The sequence below is a fragment of the Melopsittacus undulatus genome, chromosome 24 (assembly GCF_012275295.1).
Source record: "Melopsittacus undulatus isolate bMelUnd1 chromosome 24, bMelUnd1.mat.Z, whole genome shotgun sequence".
Classification (NCBI taxonomy): Eukaryota; Metazoa; Chordata; class Aves; order Psittaciformes; family Psittaculidae; genus Melopsittacus; species Melopsittacus undulatus.
In genome coordinates this window covers 490341-515878 of record NC_047550.1, presented here as the reverse complement: position 1 = coordinate 515878, position 25538 = coordinate 490341, and the positions used below count along the sequence as shown (strand labels likewise).

General features: G+C 57.6%; 3 protein-coding genes across 3 annotated transcripts; all 3 read right to left on the bottom strand.

Annotated features, from left to right (window-relative positions):
- Positions 1-539: 539 nt before the first annotated feature.
- On the bottom strand, positions 540-4702 carry YIF1B (Yip1 interacting factor homolog B, membrane trafficking protein). The gene is made up of 9 exons (XM_034072146.1): positions 4648-4702; positions 4287-4528; positions 4105-4209; positions 3428-3506; positions 3008-3065; positions 2202-2357; positions 1487-1580; positions 618-852; positions 540-555 (listed from the first exon to the last, which is right to left on the bottom strand). Exons 1-8 carry the CDS (start codon positions 4673-4675, stop codon positions 697-699), a joined length of 918 nt encoding a protein of 305 aa, XP_033928037.1. The 5' UTR covers positions 4676-4702; the 3' UTR covers positions 540-555; positions 618-696.
- A 1469-nt stretch (positions 4703-6171) lies between these two features.
- On the bottom strand, positions 6172-13350 carry PSMD8 (proteasome 26S subunit, non-ATPase 8). The gene is given in 8 exon segments (XM_034072148.1): positions 6172-6349; positions 7214-7305; positions 7308-7324; positions 8604-8704; positions 9949-10114; positions 11056-11158; positions 11694-11766; positions 13153-13350. Coding segments are annotated over 8 exon segments (837 nt in total). The 5' UTR covers positions 13300-13350; the 3' UTR covers positions 6172-6211.
- A 3124-nt stretch (positions 13351-16474) lies between these two features.
- SLC8A2 (solute carrier family 8 member A2) lies at positions 16475-25277 on the bottom strand. Its single transcript, XM_034072190.1, has 7 exons — positions 23568-25277; positions 21225-21328; positions 20807-20824; positions 19994-20118; positions 19341-19445; positions 17895-18165; positions 16475-16851 (listed from the first exon to the last, which is right to left on the bottom strand). The coding sequence occupies exons 1-7, from the start codon at positions 25079-25081 to the stop codon at positions 16475-16477; spliced, it is 2514 nt and encodes an 837-aa protein (XP_033928081.1). The 5' UTR covers positions 25082-25277.
- Between the last annotated feature and the right edge of the window lie 261 nt (positions 25278-25538).

The window sequence follows — 25538 nt, the reverse complement described above, 5'->3', positions numbered from 1 at the left end:
TAAAAGTAGGGTGCAGGGAGGAATTGGGGTGCAAGGAGGGGTATGGTGGTACAAAGGGGGTGTTTTGGGTAGGTGGGGGGGGTATTTTGGGGTACAAAAGGGGTATTTAGGGTCCGGGGGGGCATTTTTGGGTACAAGTGGTGTAATTTGGGGTACCAGAGGTATTTTGGGGTTCGGGGGGGTTGTTTGGGGTACAAGTGGGGGTAATTGGGGTACACAGGCTCTGTTTTGTTGTCCGGGGGGGGGTATTTAGGGGTACAAGGGGAGTACTGTGGTTCCAGGGGTGTATTTTGGGGTGCACAGGATCTGTTTTGGGGCTCTGGGGGGGTATTTGGGATCCGGGGGGGGGGGGGGGGGGGGGGGCCCACCCTTGGTGCTTGGGGGGTATTTGTTGCCCAGGGGGGTATCTGGGGTTCCATGGGGGGTATTTGTTGCCCAGGAGGGGTATTTTAGGGTTCCATAGGGTATATTTGGGGTTCCATGGGGGGGAATTTTTTGCCCATGGGGGGTATTTGTAGCCCATGGGGTGTATCTGGGGTTCCACAGGGGGGGTATTTGGTGCCCAGGAGAGGTATTTAGGGTTCCATGGGGTGTATTTGGGGTTCCATGGGGGGTATTTGTTGCCCATGGGGTATATTTGCGGTTCCATATGGGGTAGTTAGTGCCCGGGGGGGGTATTTGGTGCCCCCCCCCCCCTCATGGCAGCAGGTGCCGCGTCAGCCCGTACATGCCGAGCGGCTGCACCGCAGCAATGCCCATGGTCAGGTACATCCGGAGCTGGTTCCTTGCCCCCCGCACAGGGACCCCCTCGGCCGCCGCCTCCGACAGCAGCTTCAGGCGCAGTGTCCGGATCTGGGGGGGCAGGGGTAAAGGGGGTGCCCCCCCACACTGAACCCCATTGCCCCCCATTGATCACCTATTGCCCCCCCATTGAACCCCATTACCACCCCACTGTCCCCTATTACCACCCATTGTCCCCATTACCCCCCACTGTCCCCTATTACCATCCCATTGAACCCCTATTATCCCCCAATGAACCCCATTACCACCCCATTGTCCCCTATTACCCTCCATTGAACCCCATTATCCCCCATTGTCCCATTACCCCCCACTGTCCCCTATTACCACCCGTGTCCCCCATTATCCCCCATTGTTTCATTATCCCCCACTGATCCCCTATTACCATCTCATTGTCCCATTACCCCCCATTGCCCCATGACCATCCCAATGTCCCCCTATTACCCCCCCATTGCCCCCCTATTAATCCATTGTTCCCCCATTGCCCCCCTATTATCCCATTGTTCCCCCATTGTTCCCCCATTGCCCCCCTATTGCCACCCCATTATCCCCCATTACCCCCCATTATCACCCCATTATTCCCATATTACCCCCCATTGCACCATTATCCCTCTCACTGCCCCCCTATTACACCCCCATTGCCCCCCTATTACCCCCCTATTGTTCCCCTATTACACCCCACTGTTACCATGAAGATGAAGATGCTGAAGCAGCACCAGCTCAGCACCACGTAGTAACCAGGGCGGCCAAAGAGCAGCCCCGAGAGGAGGCCGATGATCATGCTAGAGACCCAAAAATAGCCTCAAATCCACCCAAAATCCAGCCTGAAACACCCCAAAACCACCCCAAAACAGCCCCAACCCCAGCCTAGCTCCAAAGCACCCAAACCAGCCCCAAAACCACCCCAAAACACCTAAAATCACCCCAAAATCCATCCAAAACCAACCCTAAAACACCCAAATCCACCCCAAAAACCCACCCAGAACCACCCCTAAAACACCCTCAAAACCAGCTCTAAAACACCCAAAACCCACTCAAAATCACCCCTAAAACCCACCCAAAACCATCTCTGAAACACCCAAAACCACCCCAAAATGACCCCAAAACGACCCCAAACCCACCCCTAAAACCCATCCTCAAAATCCACCCAAAACGACCCCAAACCCACCCCCAACCCACACCAAAACCCACCCCAAAAGCACTCCCCAAACCATCCCAAAATGACCCCAAACCAGTCCCAAACCCACCCCTAAACCACCCCCAAACCCACACCCAAATCCACCCAAACCCACCCCTAAAACCCACCCAAAAACCTACCCAAAACCACCTCCAAAACACCCCAAACCACCCCAAAATGACCCCAAAACCACCCCAAAATGACCCCAAACCCCCCCAACCCATACCCCACATATTTGTAGCCAGCCATGGCCAGCAGCTCCATGGTGCTGAGGTCGGTGCTGATGCTGAGCAGGTAGAGGCAGAGCAGCACAGCCACCAGCTCCAGCAGCAGCCAGCCCAGGGCAGAGCTGGCCTCCAGCCCCAGGCTGTCCGGGGAGAACCTGGGGGGCACGGGGGGGGTTATATAGGGGGTACAGGGGGGGTATATGGGAGGATATATATGGGAGTATAGGGGGTATATAGGGGGTTATATAGGAGAGTATAGGAAGTAATACAGGGAGGTATATAGGAGATATATAGGGGGTAAATAAGGGATATAGAGAGGGTATATAGGGGGAGTATAGGGGGGTATATAGGGGGTGACATGGAAATATATATGGGGTATAGGGTGGGTATAGGGGGGGTGACATTGGGGGGGTATATAGGGGGGTATATAGGGGGACTATAGGGGGGTATATAGGGGGTGACATGGGGGTATATAGGGGGGTATAGGGGCTTACAATGGCAGTATATAGGGGGGTATACAGAGGAGTATATAAAGAGAATATAGGGTGTATATAATGTTATATAGAAAGTATATAGAGGAATATATAGGGAGAATATAGGGGGTATATAGTGGGGTTATATAGGGGGTATATAGGGGGATATATATGGGAACATGGCCTATATGGGGACAGGAATTGTGGATACAGGGATACATGGACAGGGACCATGGGAGATGGGGATACAGGGAGACATGGAGGACATGGGATGGACCGGGACACCGGCACAGGATGTTGTGGGATTATGGGATGGATGGAGGGGGCCTCACCTGCTCTGGGTGCCCAGGGCCAGGCCAGCGACGAGGATGTAGGTGATGAAAGCCATCACTGCGGGACACACACGGACACAGGTCACCGGTGCGGGGTACACCCGGTGCTGGGGACCCCTATACTGGGCATCCCCTATACCAGGCACCCCTATACTGGGTACCCCCCATACTGGGTATCCCCTATGCTGGGTACCCCTTATACTGGATACCCCCTATACCAGGCACCCCTATACTGGGTACCCCCTATGCTAGGTACCCCTTATACTGGATACACCCTATGCCAGGCACCCCTTATGCTTGCCACCCCTTATACTGGGTACCCCCTATACTGGATACCCCCTATACTGGGGTACTTGTATATATACTGGGTACCCCTTACACTGGGCACCCCTATACTGGGCACCCCCCCCAAGCCCATACCGGGGATGTAGAGATCAGGGGCATTGACATCAAAGCGAGGGGCGACCGGAGCATCCTGCTGGTACCGGACCTGCCAGTCCTGGGTTAATGGGGGGGAAGGCGGTGATGAGGCCCCGGTACCGGTTTAAACCCTCCTATAGCCCCGGTACCGGTTCAACCCCCCCCATAGCGCCGGTACCGGTTCAACCCCCCCCCCATAGCCCCGGTACCGGTTCAACCCCCCTCATAGCCCCGGTACCGGTTCAACCCCCCCTATAACCCCGGTACCGGTTCAACACCCCCATAACCCCGGTACCGGTTCAACCCCCCCCATAGCCCCGGTACCGGTTCAACCCCCCCATAACCCCGATACCAGTTCAACCCCCCCCTCATAGTCCCGGTACCGGTTCAATCCCCCCATAACCCCAGTACCGGCTCAACCCACCCCATAACCCCAGTACCGGTTCAACCCCTCCCATAACCCGGTACCGGTTCAACCCCTGCCATAGCCCCGGTACCGGTTCAACCCCCCCCCCCCCATAGCCCCGGTACCGGTTCAAGCCTCCCCATAACCCCGGTACCAGCTTCCCCCCCCATAACCCCGGTACCGGTTCAACCCCACACCCCCATAGCCCCAGTACCGGCTCCACCCCCCCATAGCCCCGGTACCGGTTCAAAGCCCCCCATAGCCCCGGTACCTGATGCAGGAAGGGGAACAGGAGCAGCCCCAGCTTCTTCCCCACGTAAACCGTGTCCACAGCGAAGTAATACTTGAGCCTCCCCACCGGGATGAAGCGGTCGAGCTACGGGAGCCGGACACGGACCCGTTGACGCTCCCGGTAACCGGACCCCTCTTCCCCGGCCTCCCGTCCCCACTCACGTTCCGGTCCACGATGTCCCGGCCTTGGCTGGCCAAGCTGCTGCCGTAGGCCGCGGCCAGGCTGGACACGGGCTCGCTGAGGAAGGCGGCCGGGGCTGGGAACGGCGATGGGGCCGTGGGAGCCGCGGCCGCTGCCGCCGCTACCGGAGCCCCGTAGGCCCGAGGCGGACCCGGCCCCACCGCGCTGGTGTCATCGAAGAGCGGGTGCGGGTCCGCCATGCGCGGAACCCGGCGCTTGGGGGCTGCGGGGAGAGGCGGCGGTGAGGGCCGAGGCCTGTGATCGATATCGGTATCGATATCGGTATCGATACCGGTACCGGTACCAGGCCCGAGGCCTCCCCCCCCCCGCCGCGGAGCTCACGGTGCCGTGCCGCTCGTCCCGGCTCCATCCGCCGTCTGACTTCCGGTGACGTCACACGCAGCCTTACGTACGGGGCGCACGGCGGCGTCTGATTGGTTCGCCCGGCGGAATAGGTTGGCGGGGAGGGGGGGGGGTGGGAGAAGGAACGGAAGTGACGTATGGAAAGGGGTGGAGCTAAGGGATAAAGATGGATGCGCCCAGGAGGAGGCGTTGTCATGGAGACCGGTGGGCGGTTGCTATGGCAACGGAGCATCCCCAGGCCTCATGCGAGGGCCATAGGGGCCCATAATGGCTCATAGCGGGGCTGTGGTGGCCCCATTGATGGGGTCATGGCCATAGGGGGGGCCATGGTGCCCCATAGGGGTCACTGGGGGGGCCATGGTGCCCCATAGGGATTACTGGGGGGGCATGGTGCCCCATAGGGGTTATTGTGGCAGTCAATGATACCCTATAGGGGTTACTGGGGTGGCCATGGTGGCCCCATTGATGGTGTCATGGCCATAGGGGGGGCCATGGTGCCCCATAGGGGTTACTGGCATGGTCAATGGTGCCCCATAGGGGTTACTGGGGTGGCCATAGTGCCCCATAGGGGTTATTGTGGTGATCAATGATACCCTATAGGGGTTACTAGGGTGGCCATGGTGGCCCCATAGGGGTTATTGTGGCAGTCAATGGTGCCCCATAGGGGTTACTGGGGTGGTCAATGGTGCCCCATAGGAGTTCCTGGGGGGGCCATGGTGCCCCATAGATGCTCATCACACAGCCTAGAAGAAGCCTGGGCTTTATTGCAGGTGGATCCAGGGAACAGGGGGTCACCCATAATGGGGGGGGGTCCCCACAAGGCTCCTCTGGGGTGGAAGGAACCCATAACTACGGGGGGGGGGTCCCACAAGGCTCCTTTGGGGTGGAAGGAACCTCTGCCATGGAACCGCTATGAAATGGGGGGGGGGGGGGGTGATGGAAAACCCCCAAAGAGGTGAGGAGCACCCCAAAAGGGATGGGAACACCCCTAAAGAGGTGGTGGAACCCAAAAGGAGGGGGGGATGCCCCATAGGAGATGTTCAACACCCCATAGGTGATGGTGGATGTCTGTAGGGGACATTGGATCCCCCATAAGTGACACTGGACCCCCATAGGTGCCATTGGACACCCCATAGGTGCCATTAAACCTCCTATAGGTGCCATTAGACCCCCATAGGCAACATCAGACCCCCCATAGGTGATGCTGAACACCCCAAAGGAGACATTGGACCCCCATAGGTGACATCAGACCCCCCATAGGTGCCATTAGACCCCCATAGGCGATGCTGAACACCCCATAGGTGCCATCAGACCCCCATAGGTGACATCAGACCCCCCCAGGTGCCACTAGACCCCCATAGGTGATGTTGAACACCCCATAGGTGCCATCAGACCCCCATAGGTGATGCTGACCACCCCATAGATGCCATTAGACCCCCCATAGATGCCATTAGACCCCCATAGATGCCATTAGACCCCCCATAGATGCCATTAGACCCCCCATAGATGCCATTGGGCCCCCCATAGATGCCATTGACCCCCCTCAGACGATCATCTCCAGCTGCCTTGCGTACTCGATGACCTGCTTGGCCAGCTCAGTGGAGGGGATGGTGGCATCCTCAGCCTTGTGCTGCCGGCTCAGGAAGCTGTAGTAGTTGTTGGGTCCCAGCACCCAGCCCCTCTGCAACAGCACAATGGGGGGGTCAATGGGGGGGTTCAATGGGGGTCCCCCCTTTCACCCTCTTGACTCCCCCTGACTGACTCCCATTGGCTCCCAATGACTCTCATTGAATAACATTGAGCCCATTGATTCCCACTGACTCCCATTGACCCCACTGACTCCCATTGACTCCCATTAACTCCCATTGACCCTCATTGACTCCCATTCCAGCTTAGGAAGCTGTAGTAGTTGTTGGCCCCCAGCACCCAGCCCCTCTGCAAGAGCACAGTGGGGGGGTTCAATGGGGGGTTCAATGGGGGTTCCCCCTTTTCCCCCCTCTTGACTCCCATTGACTAACATTGACCTCATTGATTCCCATTAACCCCCTTGACTAACACTGACCCCATTGATTCCCATTGACTAACATTGACTAACATCGACCCCATTGACCCCCATTGACTCCCATTCTGGCTCAGGAAGCTGTAGTAGTTGTTGGCCCCCAGCACCCAGCCCCTCTGCAAGAGCACAATGGGGGGGTTCAATGGGGGTCCCCCTCTTTTAGGTGATGGGGGTTAGGGTTGTGCCCCACACATTATACCCCATCCATTGTGCTACCATCACCCAACACCCACTGCCCCATTCACACCTAACTCCCATCCCCATCCCATTCCCATCCCCATCCCCATCCCATTCCCATCCCATCCCCATCCCATCCCCATCCCATTCCCATCCCATCCCCATCCCATCCCCATCCCCATCCCATCCCCATCCCCATCCCATCCCCATCCCATCCCATCCCATCCCATCCCATCCCATCCCCATCCCCATCCATCCCCATCCTCATCCCCATCCCATCCCCATCCCCATCCCATCCCATCCCATCACCTTCTTGGCATAGTCGCTCATCTTCTTGGCTGTGGTGAAGAACAGGATGCGCGTGGCCTCACTGAACAGGATCTTCTCATAGGCCTTCTCATGCATCCAGCGATCTCATCCCTGGGGGGGGATGGTGAAGAACGGGGGGTTGGGGGGCAGGAAATGGGGGTGGGGGCATCTAAAGGGGGGTGGGGGGTATCTGAATGGGTCTGCAGGCATCTAAAGAGGGGTTGAGGGTATCTAAAGGGGGTCTGGGGGCTTCTAAAGGGGGTTTGGGGGTATCTGAATGGGGTTTAGGGGGTATCTGAATGGGTTTGGGGGCATCTAAAGGGGGTTTGGGGGTATCTAAAGGGGGTTTGGGGGTATCTGAATGGGGTTTGGGGGTATCTGAATGGGTTTGGGGGCATCTAAAGGGGGTTTGGGGGTATCTAAAGGGGGTTTGGGGGTATCTGAATGGGGTTTGGGGGCATCTAAATGGGGTTTAGGGGCATCTGAATGAGGTTTGGGGGCATCTGAATGGGTTTGGGGGCATCTAAATGGGGTTTAGGGGGCATCTGAATGAGGTTTGGGGGCATCTAAATGGGGTTTGGGGGCACCTAAAGGGGTCTGGGGGCTTCTAAAGGGTGTTTAGGGCAGAAAAAGCGGGGTTTGGGGCAGAAAAAGGGGGTTGGAGAGCATCTATATGGGGTTTTGGGGCAGAAAAATGGGGTTAGAGAGCATCTGAGTGGGGTTCAGGGCATCTGAATGGGATTTGGGGGCATCTAAATGGGTTTGAGAGCATCTAAATGGGGTTTAGAGCATCACAATGGGGTTTGGAGGCATCTAAAGGGGGTTTGGGGGGCATCTAAAGGGGGTTTGGGGTCAGCATAATGGGGTTTGGGGGTATCTAAATAGGTATTGGGTTTTCTAAGGGTGGTTTGAAGGCATCTAAATGGGGTTGGGGGCATCACAATGGGGTTTGGGGCAGGAAGGGGGGGTCAGGGGCAGGAAGGGGGGGTCGGGGGCAGGAATGGGGGGTCGGGGGCAGGAAGGGGGGGTCAGGGGCAGGAAGGGGGGGTCGGGGGCGGGAAGGGGGGGTCGGGGGCAGGAAGGGGGGGGTCGGGGGCAGGAAGGGGGGGGGGTCGGGGGCAGGAAGGGGGGGGGGGCGGGGGCAGGAAGGGGGGGGGGGTCGGGGGCAGGAAGGGGGGGTCGGGGGGCAGGAAGGGGGGGGTCAGGGGCAGGAAGGGGGGGTCGGGGGCAGGAAGGGGGGGTCGGGGGCAGGAAGGGGGGGGTCGGGGGCAGGAAGGGGGGGGTCGGGGGCAGGAAGGGGGGGTCAGGGGCAGGAGGGGGGGGGTCTGGGGCAGGAAGGGGGGGGTCGGGGGCAGGAAGGGGGGGGTCTGGGGCAGGAAGGGGGGGTCACCGGATGGTGTCCAGCAGGATGTCAATGAAGAAGGTGTAGCTCTCGGCTGGGATGTTGCCCTTGGCCAGGAAGACCTTGTTGTAGCTGCCCTCCATCAGGTACTGCAGGGAGCAGGTCCAAAGTGACCCAAAAGAGCCCAAATTCACCCCAAAAGGCACCCGGAACCGGCCAGCAGGACCCCAGTGGGGCCTCGAACCCAACCAAGCCCTCAAAGAAGCCACTGAGAGGCCCCAAAACTCATCAAGAACCCCCCAAACCTCAGCAAGGCCCCTCTGAAAGCACCCAGACCTCAACCTGAACCCCTAAAACCCAATGAACTCCCCCAAACCCAACGAGGTTTCCCCAAAACCCAACCAAACCCAAAGAGATCCCCCCAAAACCCAACCAAACTCAACGAGATCCCCCTAAAACCCAACGAGACGCCCCCAAAACCCAATGAAACCCAATGAGATCCCCCCAAAACTCAGCAAAACCCAATGAGATCCCCCCAAAACTCAGCAAAACCCAATGAGATCCCCCCAAACCCAACCAAACCCAACGAGGTTTCCCCAAAACCCAACCAAACCCAAAGAGATCCCCCCAAAACCCAACGAGATGCCCCCAAAACCCAACCAAACCCAATGAGATGCCCCCAAAACCCAACCAAACCCAATGAGATCCCCCCAAACCCAATGAAACCCAATGAGATCCCCCAAAACCCAACGAAACCCGATGAGACCCCCCCAAAAACCCAACCAAACTCAATGAGATCCCCCCAAAACCCAATGAAACCCAACGAGATCCCCCCAAAATCCAACCAAACCCAATGAGACCACCCAAAACCCAACGAAATCCAGTGAGATCCCCCCAAAACCCAACCAAACCAATGAGAACCCCCGAAAACCCAATGAGATCCCCCCCAAACCCAATGAGATCCCCCAAAACCCAACAAACCCCCCAAAACCCAACCAAACCCAATGAGATGCCCCCAAAACCCAACCAAACCCAATGAGATCCCCCCAAACTCAATGAGATCCCCCCCAAACCCAAACAAACCCAATGAGATGCCCCCAAAACCCAACGAGATACCCCCAAAACCCAACGAGATCCCCCCAAACCCAATGAGATCCCCCCAAACCCAATGAAATCCCCCCTAACCCAATGAGACCCCCCTAAAACCCAATGAAACCTAATGAGATCCCCCCCAAACCCAATGAGATCCCCCCAAAACCCAACCAAACCCAACCAGATCCCCCCCAAACCCACTGAAACCCAATGAGATCCCCCCAAAACTCAACCAAACCCAATGAGATCCCCCCAAACCCAATGAAACCCAATGAGAAGCCCCAAGCCAAGGACCCCCCACCTGCTCCAGGGACACGGGGTGCCGGATGTAGACGTTGCCCTGGATGTCGGGCGCCGGGAGCCGCTCCAGCTCCGTATGGAATTCGGCCACACGGTTCTGGGAGAGCAGGAAGAGGAGGTTGAGGCCCAGGAGCTGGTGCTTGGAGGCTGATTCCGGCAGCGCTTCCCTAGGGAATGAAGAGAGGGGAATGGGATTGGGGTGGGAATGGGATTGGGCTGGGAATGGGATCGGGGTGGGAACAGGATGGGGGTAGGAATGGGATCGGGTTGGGAGTGGGATTGGGGTGGGAATGGGATCGGCTGGGAATGGGATCAGGGTGGGAATGGGATTGGGTGGGAATGGGAGCGGGGTGGGAATGGGATGGGGGTGGGATTGGCTGGGAATGGGATCAGGTGGGAATGGGGTTCGGGCTGGGAATGGGATGGGGTTGGGAATGGGATCGAAGTGGGAATAGGATCAGGAGTGGGAATGGGATCGGGCTGGGAATGGGATCGGGCTGGGAATGGGATCAGGGTGGGAATGGGATGATGTTGGGAATGGGATTGGGCTGGGAATGGGATCACGTTGGGAATGGGATCGGGGTGGGAATAGGATTGGGGTGGGAATGGGATGGGGCTGGGAATGGGATAGGGTTGGGAATGGGATTGGGGTGGGAATGGGATCGGGGAGGGAATGGGATGGGATTGGGAATGGGATGGGGGTGGGAATGGGATCGGGGTGGGAATGGGATTGGGGTGGGAATGGGATCGAGGTGGGAATGGGATCATGTTGGGAATGGGATCGGGGTGGGAATGGGGTCGGGCTGGGAATGAGGTCGGGCTGGGAATGGGATCACGTTGGGAATGGGATCAGGGTGGGAATGGGATCAGGGTGGGAATGGGATCACGTTGGGAATGGGATCGGACTGGAAATGGGATCACGCTGGGAATGGGATCACGTTGGGAATGGGATCACGTTGGGAATGGGATCAGGGTGGGAATGGGATTGGGCTGGGAATGGGATTGGGCTGGGAATGGGATGGGGTTGGGAATGGGATCGGGCTGGGAATGGGATCGGGGGGGGGGGAATGGGATGGGGTTGGGAATGGGAAGCACCCATTGGACTCACTGGTAGTCGAAGTAGTAGCACTTGAGCTGGGCCATGTAGCGCTCAAAGGAGGGGATGTCCCGGCGCAGGATGCTCCATTGGGCCCCGATCTCCAGGATGTCCCCTGGGAATGTTGGGAATGGGGTTGGGAATGGTGGGAATGGGGGGGGGGAGTGGGGGAAGGGCAGGGGAAGGGAGAAAAGGGGTAAAGGGAAGGAAAGGAGGGAATATGGGGAGGGAAAAGGGATGGAAAAGGAGGAGAATGAGGGGGAAATAGAAGGGAATAAAGGGAAAAAGGGGGAAATGGGGGGAAAATAGTGGAAAAGGGGGGAAAAAGGGGCAGAAAAGGGAGGAAATGGGTGGGAATGGGGAGAAAAAGGGGGCAAAATAAAGGGAAAAAGGGGAAATGATGGAAAAGGGGCAAAAAAAGGGGGAAAAGGAAGGAAAAGAAACAAGGGAATGGGGGGGAGGGAGCAGAAAAAGGGGGAAAAGAAGGGGAAAAATGGGAACAACAGTGGAAAAGGGGGAAAAAAGGAAGGAATAGGGGGGGAAAGGAGTGAATGGGGGGGGAATGGGGGTCATTGAGGGCAGGATAGGGGGGGTTTGGGGGTGCCATTGGGGGCTATGGGGGTGTCCCCCCCCCCCAAAGCCCCACTCACGGGCCAGGATCAGCTGCTGCTTGGTCAGTTTGGTGCCGGTGGTGGGCAGGAAGTTGAGCTCCAGGAGGGCCAGCTGGGGGGGGGCAGATAGATGGGGGGTAAGTAAATGGGGGGGCAGATAAATAGGGGGCAAATAATTGGGGGGGCAAATAAATGGGGGTAAATAAATGGGGGGCAGATAAATGGGGGGCAAATAAATGGGGGCAAATAAATGGAGGCAAATAAATGGGGGGGTAGATACATGGGGGGGTAAATAAATGGGGGCAGATACACGGGAAGGCAAATAAATGGGGGGCAAATAAATGGGGGGACAGATAAATGAGGACCATATAAATAAGGGGCAAAAAATGGGATAACAAATAAATGGGGGGTAAGTAAATGGGGGCAAATAAGTGGGGGGTAAATAAATGGGGGGGCAAATACAAGGACGGGCAGAGACAAGGGGGGGGGTCACATCCTGCCCCCCCCATGATGCATCCCTCAGGCCTGCCCTTAATGAGTGGTGACCAAGGGGTAATTAAAGGCTTTGGGGAATGAGGAACAGCCCCACCCCCCCCTCCAGGCCCAAACAACCCCCTTGCCTTTACCCCCCTTTTAACCCCCCCTTTTACCCCCCTTTGCCTTTTACCCCCCTTTTTACCCCTCTTTTACCCCCTTCCTTTTATCCCCCTTCTGCCTTTACCCCCTTTTACCCCTATTTAACACCCTCCTCTTACCCCCCCTTTGTCTTTTACCCCCCACTTTACCCCCCCTTTTAAGCCCCCCTTTGCCTTTTACCCCCTTTTACCCCATATTCACCTTTACCCCCTTTTTACCCCCCTTTTACCCCACCACCTTTACTCCCCCATTTACCCTCCCCTTTTACCCCCCTTTGCCTTTTACCCCCCCTTTAACCCCACTTCTTTCCCCCCTTCTTCTACCTCCTTTTACCCCCCCTTTATCTTTTACCCCCTCGACCTTTTACCCCCTTTTTCCCCCTCCCTTTTACCCCCCCTCTTTTACCCCATATTCACCCTTACCCCTCTCTTACCCCTTCCACCTCCTCCCTTTTACCTGCCTTTTAAACCCCCTTTGCCTTTTACCCCCCTATTTACCCCCTCTCTTTTACCCCATAGTCACCTTGACCCCCATTTTACCCCCTTTTACCCCCTCCACCTTTCACCTCCTCCCTTTTCACCCCCCTCACAACCCCTTTAGGCCTCACTCCTGCCGCGGCCTTGTGCTGCCCTCAGCCCGTTCCCATTCCCTATTCCCATCCCCATTCCCATTCCCGTTCCCTATTCCCGTTCCCATCCCCATCCCCATTCCCATCCCCATCCCATCCCCATTCCCATCCCCATTCCCATTCCCATCCCCATCCCCATTCCCATTCCCATCCCCATCCCCATTCCCATTCCCATCCCCATCCCGGTTCCCATCCCGGTTCCGGTTCCCGGTTCCCGGTTCCGGTTCCCGTCACCTTCAGCCTCCCCAGCGCCTCCCCACACTTGCTGAGGTTTGGGCTCTTCCGGTTCCACTCCCCCTTGAGCTGCTCATAGACACCGGCCGCGGCCTGGAGCCCTGCGGCCGCCTCGGCCCCGTTCAGCACCAGCCCTGCCGCCGCCATCACACCGCTGCGCGACACCGTGTGCGACACCGACGCACGCGCTTTACGGCACCGCGGGGAGGATCGGTACCAGCTTCGTCATGGCACCGCTGCGCGACACCGTGTGCGACACCGACACACGCGCTTTACGGCAGCCTGGCACTGTTCGGTACCAGCTTCGTCATGGCACCGCTGCGCGACACCGCGCGACGCGCTTTACGGCAGCGCCGGGATCGGTACCAGCTTCGTCATAGCACCGCTGAGCGCGACACCGCGCCGGCGCGCTTTACGGCAGCACGGGGCTGATCAGTACCAGCTTCGTCATGGCAACACACTGCGCGACACCCCCTGCCGCAGCGCTTTACGGCAGCTCGGCACCGAATTCGTCACGGCACCACTGTGCGCGACACTCCGCCGGCACGCTTTACGGCAGACCGACGCCACTCGGAGCTGCTTAGCACCGGTCCCGCCGCTGCGCTTTACGGCAGACCGGCACTATTCGGTACCAGTGTCGTCATGGTACCAGTGCGCGACACCCCTGCCGCAGCGCTTTACGGCAGCGCGGAGATGCTCGGCACAAGTCCCGTCATGGCACCACAGTGCGCGACACTCCGCCGGCACGCTTTACGGCACCGGGGGCTGATCGGTACCGGCTTCGTCATGGCACCGCTGCGCGCGACACCGCGCGACGCGCTTTACGGCGCTCCGCACCGGCTTCGTCATGGCACCGCTGAGCGCGACATCACTGCCGGCACGCTTTACGGCAGACCGGCACCGTTCGGCGCTGCTCAGCACCGGTCCCGCCGCTGCGCTTTACGGCAGACCGGCACTATTCGGTACGAGTGTCGTCATGGTACCAGTGCGCGACATCACTGCCGACGCGCTTTACGGCAGACCGGCGCTGCTCGGCACCAGCTTCGTCATGGCAACACAGTGCGCGACACTCCGCTGGCACGCTTTACGGCAGCGCGGAGGTGCTCGGCATCGGCTTCGTCATGGCACCACTGCGCGACACTCCGCCGACGCGCTTTACGGCAGAGCCAGGCCTCCCGTCACCCGGGGCAACAGGGCTCCTAGCGGCGGGGGGGGTGGAATTCCCGGGGGGTGACGTCAGCGGCGGCGCTGTGACGTCACGGGTAGGGACGCGCGGAGGGTCCGTGTGACGTCACTCTGTCCTCAACACGTGGTAGTGTGACATCACCATGATCGTAGGTGGGGAGTGCGGTGTGACGTCACTGTGACCTCACCTACGGGCGCGGGAAGGGGCTTTGTGACGTCATCGTCGTGTCATTATATGGGTGTTGTGACGTCACTGTGACGTCACACAGACCAGTGTCTGTCTGACGTCACCAATGATGTCACTGTGGTGTCATAGGGGTGATGTGACGTCACTGTGACCTCATCGCAGGGCAGCTCAGAGCTTGCTGTGGGGCTACGGGGCCTATAGGGCTATGGGTGCTATGGATGCTATGGGTGCTATGGACGTTATGGATGCTATGGGTGCTATGGGTGCTATGAATGCTATGGGTGCTATGAGTGCTATGGATGCTATGGGCGCTATGGACTCTATAGGCACTTTGGGCTCTATGGGTGATATGGGTGCTATGGGCACTATGGATGCTATGGGTGCTATGGGCGCTATGGATGCTATGGGTGCTGTGGATGCTATAGGTGCTATGGATGCTATGGGTGCTATGGGTTCTATGGGTGCTATGGATGCTATGGGTGCTATGGGCTCTATGGGTGCTATGGGCTCTATGGGTGCTATGGATGCTATGGGTGCTATGGGCTCTACGGGTGCTATGGGTGCTATGGGCTCTATGGGCTCTATGGGTGCTATGGGCTCTATGGGCTCTATGGGTGCTATGGGTGCTATGGGCTCTATGGGCTCTATGGGTGCTATGGGCGCTATGGGTGCTATGGATGCTATGGGTGCTATGGATGCTATGGGTGCTATGGGCTCTATGGGTGCTATGGGTGCTATGGGCTCTATGGGCTCTATGGGTGCTATGGGTGCTATAGGCTCTATGGGTGCTATGGGGCAGCACAGTCACATTCACACTCAGAGCCAAGGTTGTTTCTTTGGGGGGGTTTCTTCTGTGGCACCCACAGCAACAGCCCCACACGTGTCACATGACCCCCAACACGCGTGTCACATGACCCCCACCACACGTGTGCCATGGATCGTGTCCCATGGGCCCCACATTGGGATCTGGGGGGCACAGGGGGACCCCATAAGGACACGGGGACATTGGGAGCCCCATAGGGACATTGGGGGGGGCCAAGGGGGACACTGGGACATGGGGTCCCCAAAGGGGATGTGGGGACATGAGGGGGACCCCATTTCTGCCCATGTCCCTGTGTCCCCATTGCCTGCATTGACCCATTGCCCCCCATTGTCCCCATTGCCCCTATGGCCTCCATAACTCCCATTGCCCCCATTACCACCATTGCCCCCATGTCTCCATGTCCCCCATTGCCCCTATTATCACCCCCCATTGCCTCCATTGCTCCCATTACCCCCATCACCCCTATTATCCTATCTCCCCCATTAACCTATCACCCCATTACCCCCATTACTCCCACTACCCCATCACCCCCATTGCCCACCATCAACCCCATTGCCTCCATTACCCCTATGATCCTGTCTCCCCCATTAACCTATCACCCCATTGCCCCTGTTACCCCCATTGCCCTATCTCCCCCATTCCCTCATTGCCCCCATCACCCCCATTCCCCATCACCCCATTACTGCATTACCCCATCACCCCCATTGCCTCCATTACCCCATTGCTCCCGTTACCCCTATTCTTCCATTACCCCCATTGCCCTATCTCCCCTATTACTCCATTACCCATTGCCCCCTATCACCCCCATTGCCTCCATTGCTCCCATTACCCCTATTCCCCCATCACCCCATTGCCCTATCTCCCCTTATCACTCCATCAACCCATCACCCCCATCACTCCCATTCCCTCATCACCCCCATTGCCCCATCACCCCTGTTACCCCCATTACCCCCATTGGTCCCATTACCCCATCTCCCCCATTGCACCTATTACCCTCATCACCCCCATTCCCCCATCACCCCCATTGCCCCATCACTGCCATCACTCCCATCACCCCTGTTACCCCCATCACCCCATTGCCCCCATCAACCCCATCACCCTCATCACCCCATAGCCCCCATCCCCCCCTAGAATCCCCGGATGTGGCAATACGCCTCAAGGCTAGCAAAGAGCACATAGAGGAGCCAGAGCGCGAGGAAGAGGCCGGTGGTGAGGATCTTGGGGCCTCGCGGCCCCCCCAGCTCACCCCCCACGGCCCCGCGGCGCCGCAGCAGCAGGACCCCGATGGCCACGAAGGCGAAGACGGTGAAGAGGGTGACGGAGAAGGCCAAGGTCCCGGCGCGCACCTCGAAGGGGCGTCCGCGGCAGGCCCAGTACACGGCGGCCACCGACCAGGCCAGGCCCAGCCCCAGGAACACGTTGACCGCGTTGGAGCCGGTGACGTTGCCGATGGAGGCGTCGGCGCAAGGGTCCTGGAGGGCGGCTACTTTGCTGGCGAAGGTGTCTGGGGGGGATGGGGTGAGATGGGGATGGGGTTAGGATGGGGATGGGGATGGGGATGGGATGGGATAGGATGGGGATGGGGATGGGATGGGGATGGGGATGGGGATGGGATGGGGATGGGATGGGGATGGGATATATGGGGTATAGGAATGACAATAGTATGGGAACAGGATGGAATATGATGAGGATGGGGATGGGATATATGGGGTATAGGAATGGAGATGGGATGGGGATGGGATAGGGATAGGATGGGAACAGGATGGAATGGGATGAGGATGGGATGGGAATAGGACGGGATATGTGTGGTATAGGAATGGAGATGGGATGGGAACAGGATGGGATGGGATGGGATGGGGATGGGGATAGGATGAGGATGGGATGGGGATGGGATGGGGAGGGAATGGGGATAGGATGGGAACAGGATGGAATGGGATGAGGATGGGATGGAGATGGGGTATATGGAGTATAGGAATGGAGATAGGATGGGATGGGGATGGTATAGGGATAGTATGGGAACAGGATGGAACAGGATGCAGATGGGATATGGATGGGATATATAGCGTATGGGATGGGGTTTGGAGTGTGGGGGATGGGACATGAGATGGGGTCAAGCACAGGGGGACACAGGCAGAGGATTCACCATGAGCATGGGGACATGGATCTGTCACCATCACCCAACACCCACTGACCCATCCACAACTGACTCCCATCCCATCCCCATCCCATCCCCATCCCCATCCCATCCCATCCCATCCCATCCCATCCCCATCCCATCCCATCCCATCCCATCCCATCCCCATCCCCATCCCATCCCCATCCCATCCCATCCCCATCCCATCCCCATCCCCATCCCCATCCATCCCATCCCCATCCCATTCCCATCCCCATCCCATCCCCATCCCCATCCCCATCCCATCCCCATCCCCATCCCATCCCAATCCCCATCCCCACCTCATCCCATCCCATCCCCATCCCCATCCCATCCCATCCCCATCCCATCCCCATCCCATCCCATCCCATCCCCATCCCATCCCATCCCCATACCAGGAATGGATGTCCCCAGCGCCACAAAGACCACAGCATTGACAGAGTCCTTGAGCCCCACGGTGCAGCCGAAGTGAGCAGCCAGGTCCCCTATGAGCGCCGTCAGCAGCCCCAGCACCACGATGGAGACACCAAAGCAGGCCCAACCATTGCAGTAGGCGGTGGGGGGCACACAGGCGAACAGAACCTTCCAGAACACGGTCAGGAAGTGCATGACGTAGTCGAAGCACGAGGGCAGGCGCTCCTCACGGCCTTCGTCCTCCTCCTCCTCCTCACCGGCTGTGGGGGACGGGGTGGTACCCGATGGGGTAGCCGATGGTGATGCTCCATGGTGGTACCCAATGGGGGTACCCGATGGTGATGGTGGTGATGCCCCATGGTGGTGGTCAATGGGGGTACCCGATGGGGGTACCCGATGGTGCTGATGGTGATGCTCCATGGTGGGACCCAATGGTGATGATGGTGATGCTCCATGGTGGGACTCAATGGTGATGATGGTGCCCAATGGTGATGCTCCATGGTGGGACTCAATGGTGATGATGGTGATGCCCCATGATGGTGGTCGATGGTGGTACCCAATGGTGGTACCCGATGGTGATGCTCCATGGTGGGACTCAATGGTGATGATGGTGATGAGCCATGGTAGTGGTCAATGGTGGTACCCAATGGTGGTACCCAATGGTGGTACCTAATGGTGATGATGGTGTCCAAGAGTGATGCACCATGGTGGTACCCAATGGTGATGATGGTGATGCTCCATGGTGGTGGTCAATGGTGGTACCCGATGGGGGTACCCAATGGTGGTGCTCCATGGTGGGACTCAATGGTGATGGTGGTGATGCCCCATGATGGTGGTCGATGGTGGTAACCAATGGTGGTACCCAATGGGGGTACCCGATGGTGAGGGTGGTGATGCTCCATGGTGGGACTCAATGGTGATGATGGTGCCCAATGGTGATGCTCCATGGTGGTACCCAATGGTGATGATGGTGATACTCCATGGTGGTGGTCAATGGTGGTACCCAATGGTGGTACCTAATGGTGATGATGGTGTCCAAGAGTGATGCACCATGGTGGTACCCATTGGTGATGCTCCATGGTGGGACCCAGTGGTTAGGATGGTGATGCCCCATGGTGGTGGTTCATGGTAGTACCCAATGGTGATGCTCCATGGTGGTACCCAATGGTGATGCTCAAAGGTGGTACCCAATGATGATGATGGTACCCAATGGTGATGCTCAAAGGTGGTACCCAATGGTGGTACCCAATGGCAGTACCCAATGGTGATGATGGTGCCCAATAGTGATGCTCCATGGTGGTACCCAATGGTGGTACCCAATGGTGATGATGGTGCCCAATGGTGATGCCCCATGGTGGTGGTCAATGGTGGCACCCAATGGTGGTAGCCAATGGTGCTGCCCCATGGCAATGTCCCCATGGCATGGCCCCACCTGCACTGACAGTGATGGCCTCCAGGAACTGCTCCCTCCATGAGTGTGTCCCGATCACCGTGGCCAGGTTGGTTTTCTTCATCAGCTTGTCCACTGTGTTCTGTGGGGCAGGGCCATGGGGCTATGGGGCTATGTGGTCTATGGGGCCTATGGGGCTACTGGGCGATGGGGCCTGTGGGGTTATGGGGTCTATGGGGCTATGGGGTTATGGGGCCTATGGGGTTATGGGGCTATGGGGTCTATTGGGTCTATGGGGCTTGGAGCTATGGGGCCTATGGGGCTATGGGGTTATGATGCTATGGGGCCTATGGGTCTATTGGGTCTATGGGGCTTGGAGCTATGGGGCCTATGGAGCTATGGGGCTCAAGGGTTATGGGGCTATGGGGCCTATGAGGTTATAGGGCTATGGGGTCTATGGGGCCTATGGGGCCTATAGGTTTATGGAGCTATGGGTCTTATGGGGCTATGGGCCTATGGGGTTATGGGGCTATGGGGTTACGGGGCTATGAGGCTATGGGACCTATGGGGTTATGGGGTCTATGGGGCTATGGGTCCTATAGGGTTATGGGGTTATGGGGTTATGGGGCTATGGGGCTCAAGGGTTATGGGGCTCTGGGGCTGTGGTCCCTGCCCCATGGTGCCCCCCACCTTGAAGTCATAGGACTCCTCGATGATGATCTCCAGGCGCCGGTTCTCACCCAGGACGGGTTTGCCCATCTCAGCAATGCGCCGAGCATCCTCCTCCTCCGCAGACAGCTGCCGCTCGCCCTCCGCTGTGGGGCACAGGGTGTGGGGCACAGTGTGTTGGGTATAATGTATGGGGTACAGTGTGTTGGGTATAATGTATGGGGTACAGTGTGTTGGGTATAATGTATGGGGTACAGTGTGTTGGGTATAATGTATGGGGTACAGTGTGTGGGGCGCAACGTGGGGCACAGTGTGGGGTACAGTGTGTGGGGTACAGTGTGTGGGGTACAGTGTGTGGGGTACAATGTGTGGGGTACAGTGTGTGGGGTACAATGTGTGGGGTACAATGTGTGGGGTACAATATGTGGGGTACAGTATGTGGGGCACAACATGGGGAACAGTGTGTGGGGTACAGTGTGGGGCACAATGTGTGGGGTACCATGTGTGGGGTACAATATGTGGGGTACAATGTGTGGGGTATAGTGTATGGGGCACAGTGTGGGGCACAATGTGTGGGGTACCATGTGTGGGGTACAATATGTGGGGTACAATGTGTGGGGTATAGTGTATGGGGCACAGTGTGGGGCACCATGTGTGGGGTACAGAGTGTGAGGTACAATGTGGGACACAGGGGGGCATGGGGACACGGGAGCAGGAGCGGGATTGGGATCAGGATAGGATGAGGATCAGATTGGGATCAGGAATGGGAAAGGGCTCAGGACTGGGATCAGATTGGGATCAGATCAGGACCAGGATCAGGACATTGACTCCTACCTTGGGCCAGCAGAAGAGCTGTGGGGGGGGGGGAGTGGAGAGCAGACATTGAGACCACGCCCCCTCCCCTCCAAGCCACGCCCCTCCCAGCTTAAACCACGCCTCCAAGCCCCCCTTCACCCTCAATCCCCTCCCACAAACCCCGCCCCTCCCGCAAACCACGCCCCCTCCCATAGACACCGCCCAATCCCGCAGGCCCCTCCCCTCCGTACAAGCCCCGCCCCCTCCAGCAGGCCCCGCCCCTTGGCTTTCAATCCACGCCCCTCCCGCAAGCCCCGCCCCCTCCAGCAAGTCCCGCCCCTCCCTCAAGCCCCGCCCGTCCCACATCCCCCTCCCCTCCATACAAGCCACGCCCCCTCCATCAAGCCCCGCCCCCTCCCCCAAGCCCCGCCCCCTGCCGAGGCCCCGCCCCCCGCACCGGAGATGCCGCGGTGCATCCAACGCGGTGTCCCCAGTTCAATGTAGAACCGCTCCCGTTTCTCGTACTGAGCCGCGTCCACCAGGCGAACCCGCAGCGACCTCCTGCGGCCGGCGGCGGCAGTGCAGCCGGTGACAACATTGACACCCATTGAAACCCATTGATACCCATTGATACCCATTGAAACCCATTGATACCCATTGAAACCCATTGTAAACCCATTGATACCCATTGATACCCATTGAAACCCATTGAACCCCATTGACACCCATTGAAACCCATTGAAACCCATTGATACCCATTGACACCCATTGTAAACCCATTGAACCCCATTGATACCATTGAACCCCATTGAAACCCATTGTAAACCCATTGAACCCCATTGTAAACCTATTGACACCCATTGATACCCATTGTAAACCCACTGAACCCCACTGACACCCATTGACACTCGTTGTAAACCCATTGAACCCCATTGACACCCATTGTAAACCCATTGAACCCCATTGACACCCATTGAAACCCATTGTAAACCCATTGATACCCATTGATACCCATTGAAACCCATTGAACCCCATTGACACCCATTGAAACCCATTGAAACCCATTGATACCCATTGACACCCATTGTAAACCCATTGAAACCCATTGATACCCATTGATACCCATTGACACCCATTGTAAACCCATTGAACCCCATTGACACCCATTGAACCCCATTGTAAACCCATTGATACCCATTGATACCCATTGAAACCCATTGAACCCCATTGACACCCATTGAAACCCATTGAAACCCATTGATACCCATTGACACCCATTGTAAACCCATTGAACCCCATTGATACCATTGAACCCCATTGAAACCCATTGTAAACCCATTGAACCCCATTGTAAACCTATTGACACCCATTGATACCCATTGTAAACCCACTGAACCCCACTGACACCCATTGACACTCGTTGTAAACCCATTGAACCCCATTGACACCCATTGTAAACCCATTGAACCCCATTGACACCCATTGAAACCCATTGTAAACCCATTGATACCCATTGATACCCATTGAAACCCATTGAACCCCATTGACACCCATTGAAACCCATTGAAACCCATTGATACCCATTGACACCCATTGTAAACCCATTGAAACCCATTGATACCCATTGATACCCATTGACACCCATTGTAAACCCATTGAACCCCATTGACACCCATTGAAACCCATTGTAAACCCATTGATACCCATTGATACCCATTGAAACCCATTGAACCCCATTGACACCCATTGAAACCCATTGAAACCCATTGATACCCATTGACACCCATTGTAAACCCATTGAACCCCATTGATACCATTGAACCCCATTGAAACCCATTGTAAACCCATTGAACCCCATTGTAAACCTATTGACACCCATTGAAACCCATTGTAAACCCATTGAACCCCATTGAAACCTACTGAACCCCACTGAACCCCATTGACACCCATTGAACCCCATTGATACCATTGAACCCCATTGTAAACCCATTGACACCCATTGTAAACCCATTGAACCCCACTGACACCCATTGACACCTGTTGGAAACCCATTGAAACCCATTGAACCCCATCGCAGCCGTTGAACCCCATTGAACCCTACTGCAGCCATTAAACCCATTGAAACCCATTGAACCCTAATGCACACCATTGAACCTTATTTCAGCCCATTGCGCCCACTGCACCCCATTGAACCCCTACTGAACCCCACTGAACCCCAATGAACCCTATTGCACCCACTGCACCCTATAGAACCCCATTGAACCCTATTGCACACATTGAACCCCACTGCAGCCATTGCACCCCATTGAACCCCATTGCACCCACTGCACCCCACTGAACCCCATTGAACTGGCCCATTGCACCCTACTGCGTCCCATTGAGCACCATTGCACCACAGCATATCCCTATGATATCCAATATATTCTACATACCCCATATGCCATTTATCCCATACACCATATCCCATATGCCCCATATCCCATATATCCCATATATCCCCATACCTTGTATCCCGTGTATCCCATATATTCCACATCCCGTGTATCCCATACCCCATATACCCCATACCCCACATCCCATATATCCCATATCCCATACCCCACATCCCATATACCCCATATACCATTCCACATATATCCCATACCCCATATATCCCATATCCCACCCCCTATATCCCCCATACCTCATATACCCCATATACCATTCCCCATATATCCCATATCCCATTCCACATATATCCCATATCCCATTCCACATATATCCCCATACCCCATCCACCCCATACCCATCCGCCCCTCACATGGTCTCATCATTGCGGAACTCCAGCTCCCCGCAGGCATCCTCATAGTGCACTCCTCCTCCCTTGGCCGACCCCTCCACGGTGCGGTACGGCAGCAGCACGGTGCCGCGGGCGCCGGAGCCTCTCACCACCTTCACCTCCACCCACCCTTGCCCCTCACTGACTCTCATCATCCTCTCCTGGAAGGCGAAGATCCCGGCGTGGTCATCATCCAGGATGGTGACTGTGGCCAGCGCCGGAGCCACCAGCTTCCCCTTGGGGTGCTCGGCACAATCCGGCTCGAACATGCCCTCGGCGTCGCCGACGCGGAGGTTGAGCAGCCGCACGAAGAAGCGCTCGTCCTCCTCGAAGATATCATCGTCAATGATGCCAATGCGAAGCTCCTTCACCGTCTCACCCGGTTTGAACACCAACGTCCCCTCACTGTACTCATAGTCGGAGCCGGCTTTGGCTGAACCATCCTCGGTGCGGTAATCCACGTAGAAGGTGCGGTTGGCACCGGCGCCGTGTTCGCAGGCCACCGACAGCGTCACCGCGCCGCAGTTCTCCAGGCAGTGATAGAGACAGGGCTCGAAGTAGATCCGGCCGCATTCCTCATCCTCGGCGTCGGATGGAGCCTCCGGAAGCGCCGGGAAGCGCCGGGAAGGGGCGGCCGCGTGCTTGCGGAGCACGTTACCGGCGCCGGTCATCATGCGCGTGGCTTGGATGCGGTAGAAAGCGCGGCTCTTCTGTTGGTGCAGCAGCGCCGCGTAGTTGGCCATGTCCAAGAGCTGCTCCAGTTCCTTCTCCGGGTACTTCTGCTTCAGCTCCTTTAGGATCTGGATCACTTCCCGGCGCGCCTCGTCCTGCTCCTTGTCATCCGGTTGCTCCGGTGGCGGCGGCGGTGCCGGGATGCTCCCATCCATCTCAATGGGCTTCGGCGCGTCGCCTTCGGTGCCGATGATGATGCCGCTGCGCGGGTCGGCGCGGTACCGCTTGTACACGTCCTTATAGAACAGGAGCCGCTTGTCGGCGGCCCAGGCCACAACCACACACACCGGGAAGAAGATGAGGGTCAGGAGGGCTTCCCACACCTGCACCACACCGGGTGAGATAACAGCCAGGATCAGGTACAACCAAACATAGGCGAAGATGCTCCAGGACGCGGTGACGAAGAACACCCGCAGGTGCTTGATGCGCCGGCACTCGCCTGCCGGCACCACATAGACACACACGGCGATCACCACGAACATGTTGAACGCGGCACTGCCGACGATGGTGCCGGGACCCAATTCACCGGCTTGGAAGTCGTGGCCACAGACCTCAATGACCGAGAGCAGGATCTCCGGCGCCGACGAGCCCAGCGCCATGAGGGTGAGGTTGGAGACGGTCTCGTTCCAGATGCGCACGGTGCCCACGCTGGTCTCACCGTTGGCTTTGGTGATGGTGATCTCCTTCTCCTTGGACGTGATGACCTCGATGGAGGCCATGAAGCGGTCGGCGATGATGGAGACGCCCAGGAACAGGTAGACCATGGCCACGAAGTAGACGACGGCGCGCGCGGCCTTGTCGCCCGTCGACGGGTCGTGGGGCTGCCACACCGGCAGCAGGACCCCCGGCTGGCACCGGGATGAGCCGCGGCACGTGCCGTTGGCGTCCGGCACTGCCGCGGTGGCGCCTGGCAACAGTGATGGCCATAGCAGGGACAGCAGGAGAGGGAGAGGGAGAGCAGCGGCCATGGCGCCTGTGAGGGGGAGAGAAGGGGGTGTTGGGGACCATGGGTGTGGGGGATGCTGGGCTATGGGGGGATGCTCAGATGTGGGGCAGGGATGGAGGTGTGGGGCTGGGACCATGGCCATGAGGTGATGCTGGACCATGGGGTGATGCTCAGATGTGGGGCAGGGATGCAGGTGTAGGGATAGGACTATGGCCATGGGGTAATGCTTGGCCATGGGGTGATGCTGAGTTGGGGGGCTGGGATGCAGGTGTGGG

What these genes read in the sequence shown, in the direction of transcription:
- YIF1B (XM_034072146.1), bottom strand. Translation starts at nt 4,675, where the DNA reads ATGGAGCCGGGACGAGCGGCACGGCACC. An exon ending in GGGACATCGTGGACCGGAAC is followed by an intron (nt 4,210 to 4,286) that starts GTGAGTGGGGAC and finishes CGGCTCCCGTAG; the next exon opens with CTCGACCGCTTCATCCCGGT. An exon ending in GCTGGCTACAAATATGTGGG is followed by an intron (nt 1,581 to 2,201) that starts GTATGGGTTGGG and finishes TTGGGTCTCTAG; the next exon opens with CATGATCATCGGCCTCCTCT.
- SLC8A2 (XM_034072190.1), bottom strand. Translation starts at nt 25,081, where the DNA reads ATGGTCTACCTGTTCCTGGGCGTCTCCATCATCGCCGACCGCTTCATG. An exon ending in TTCCGCAATGATGAGACCAT is followed by an intron (nt 21,329 to 23,567) that starts GTGAGGGGCGGA and finishes CGCCGGCCGCAG; the next exon opens with GAGGTCGCTGCGGGTTCGCC. An exon ending in AGGAGTCCTATGACTTCAAG is followed by an intron (nt 19,446 to 19,993) that starts GTGGGGGGCACC and finishes CCTGCCCCACAG; the next exon opens with AACACAGTGGACAAGCTGAT.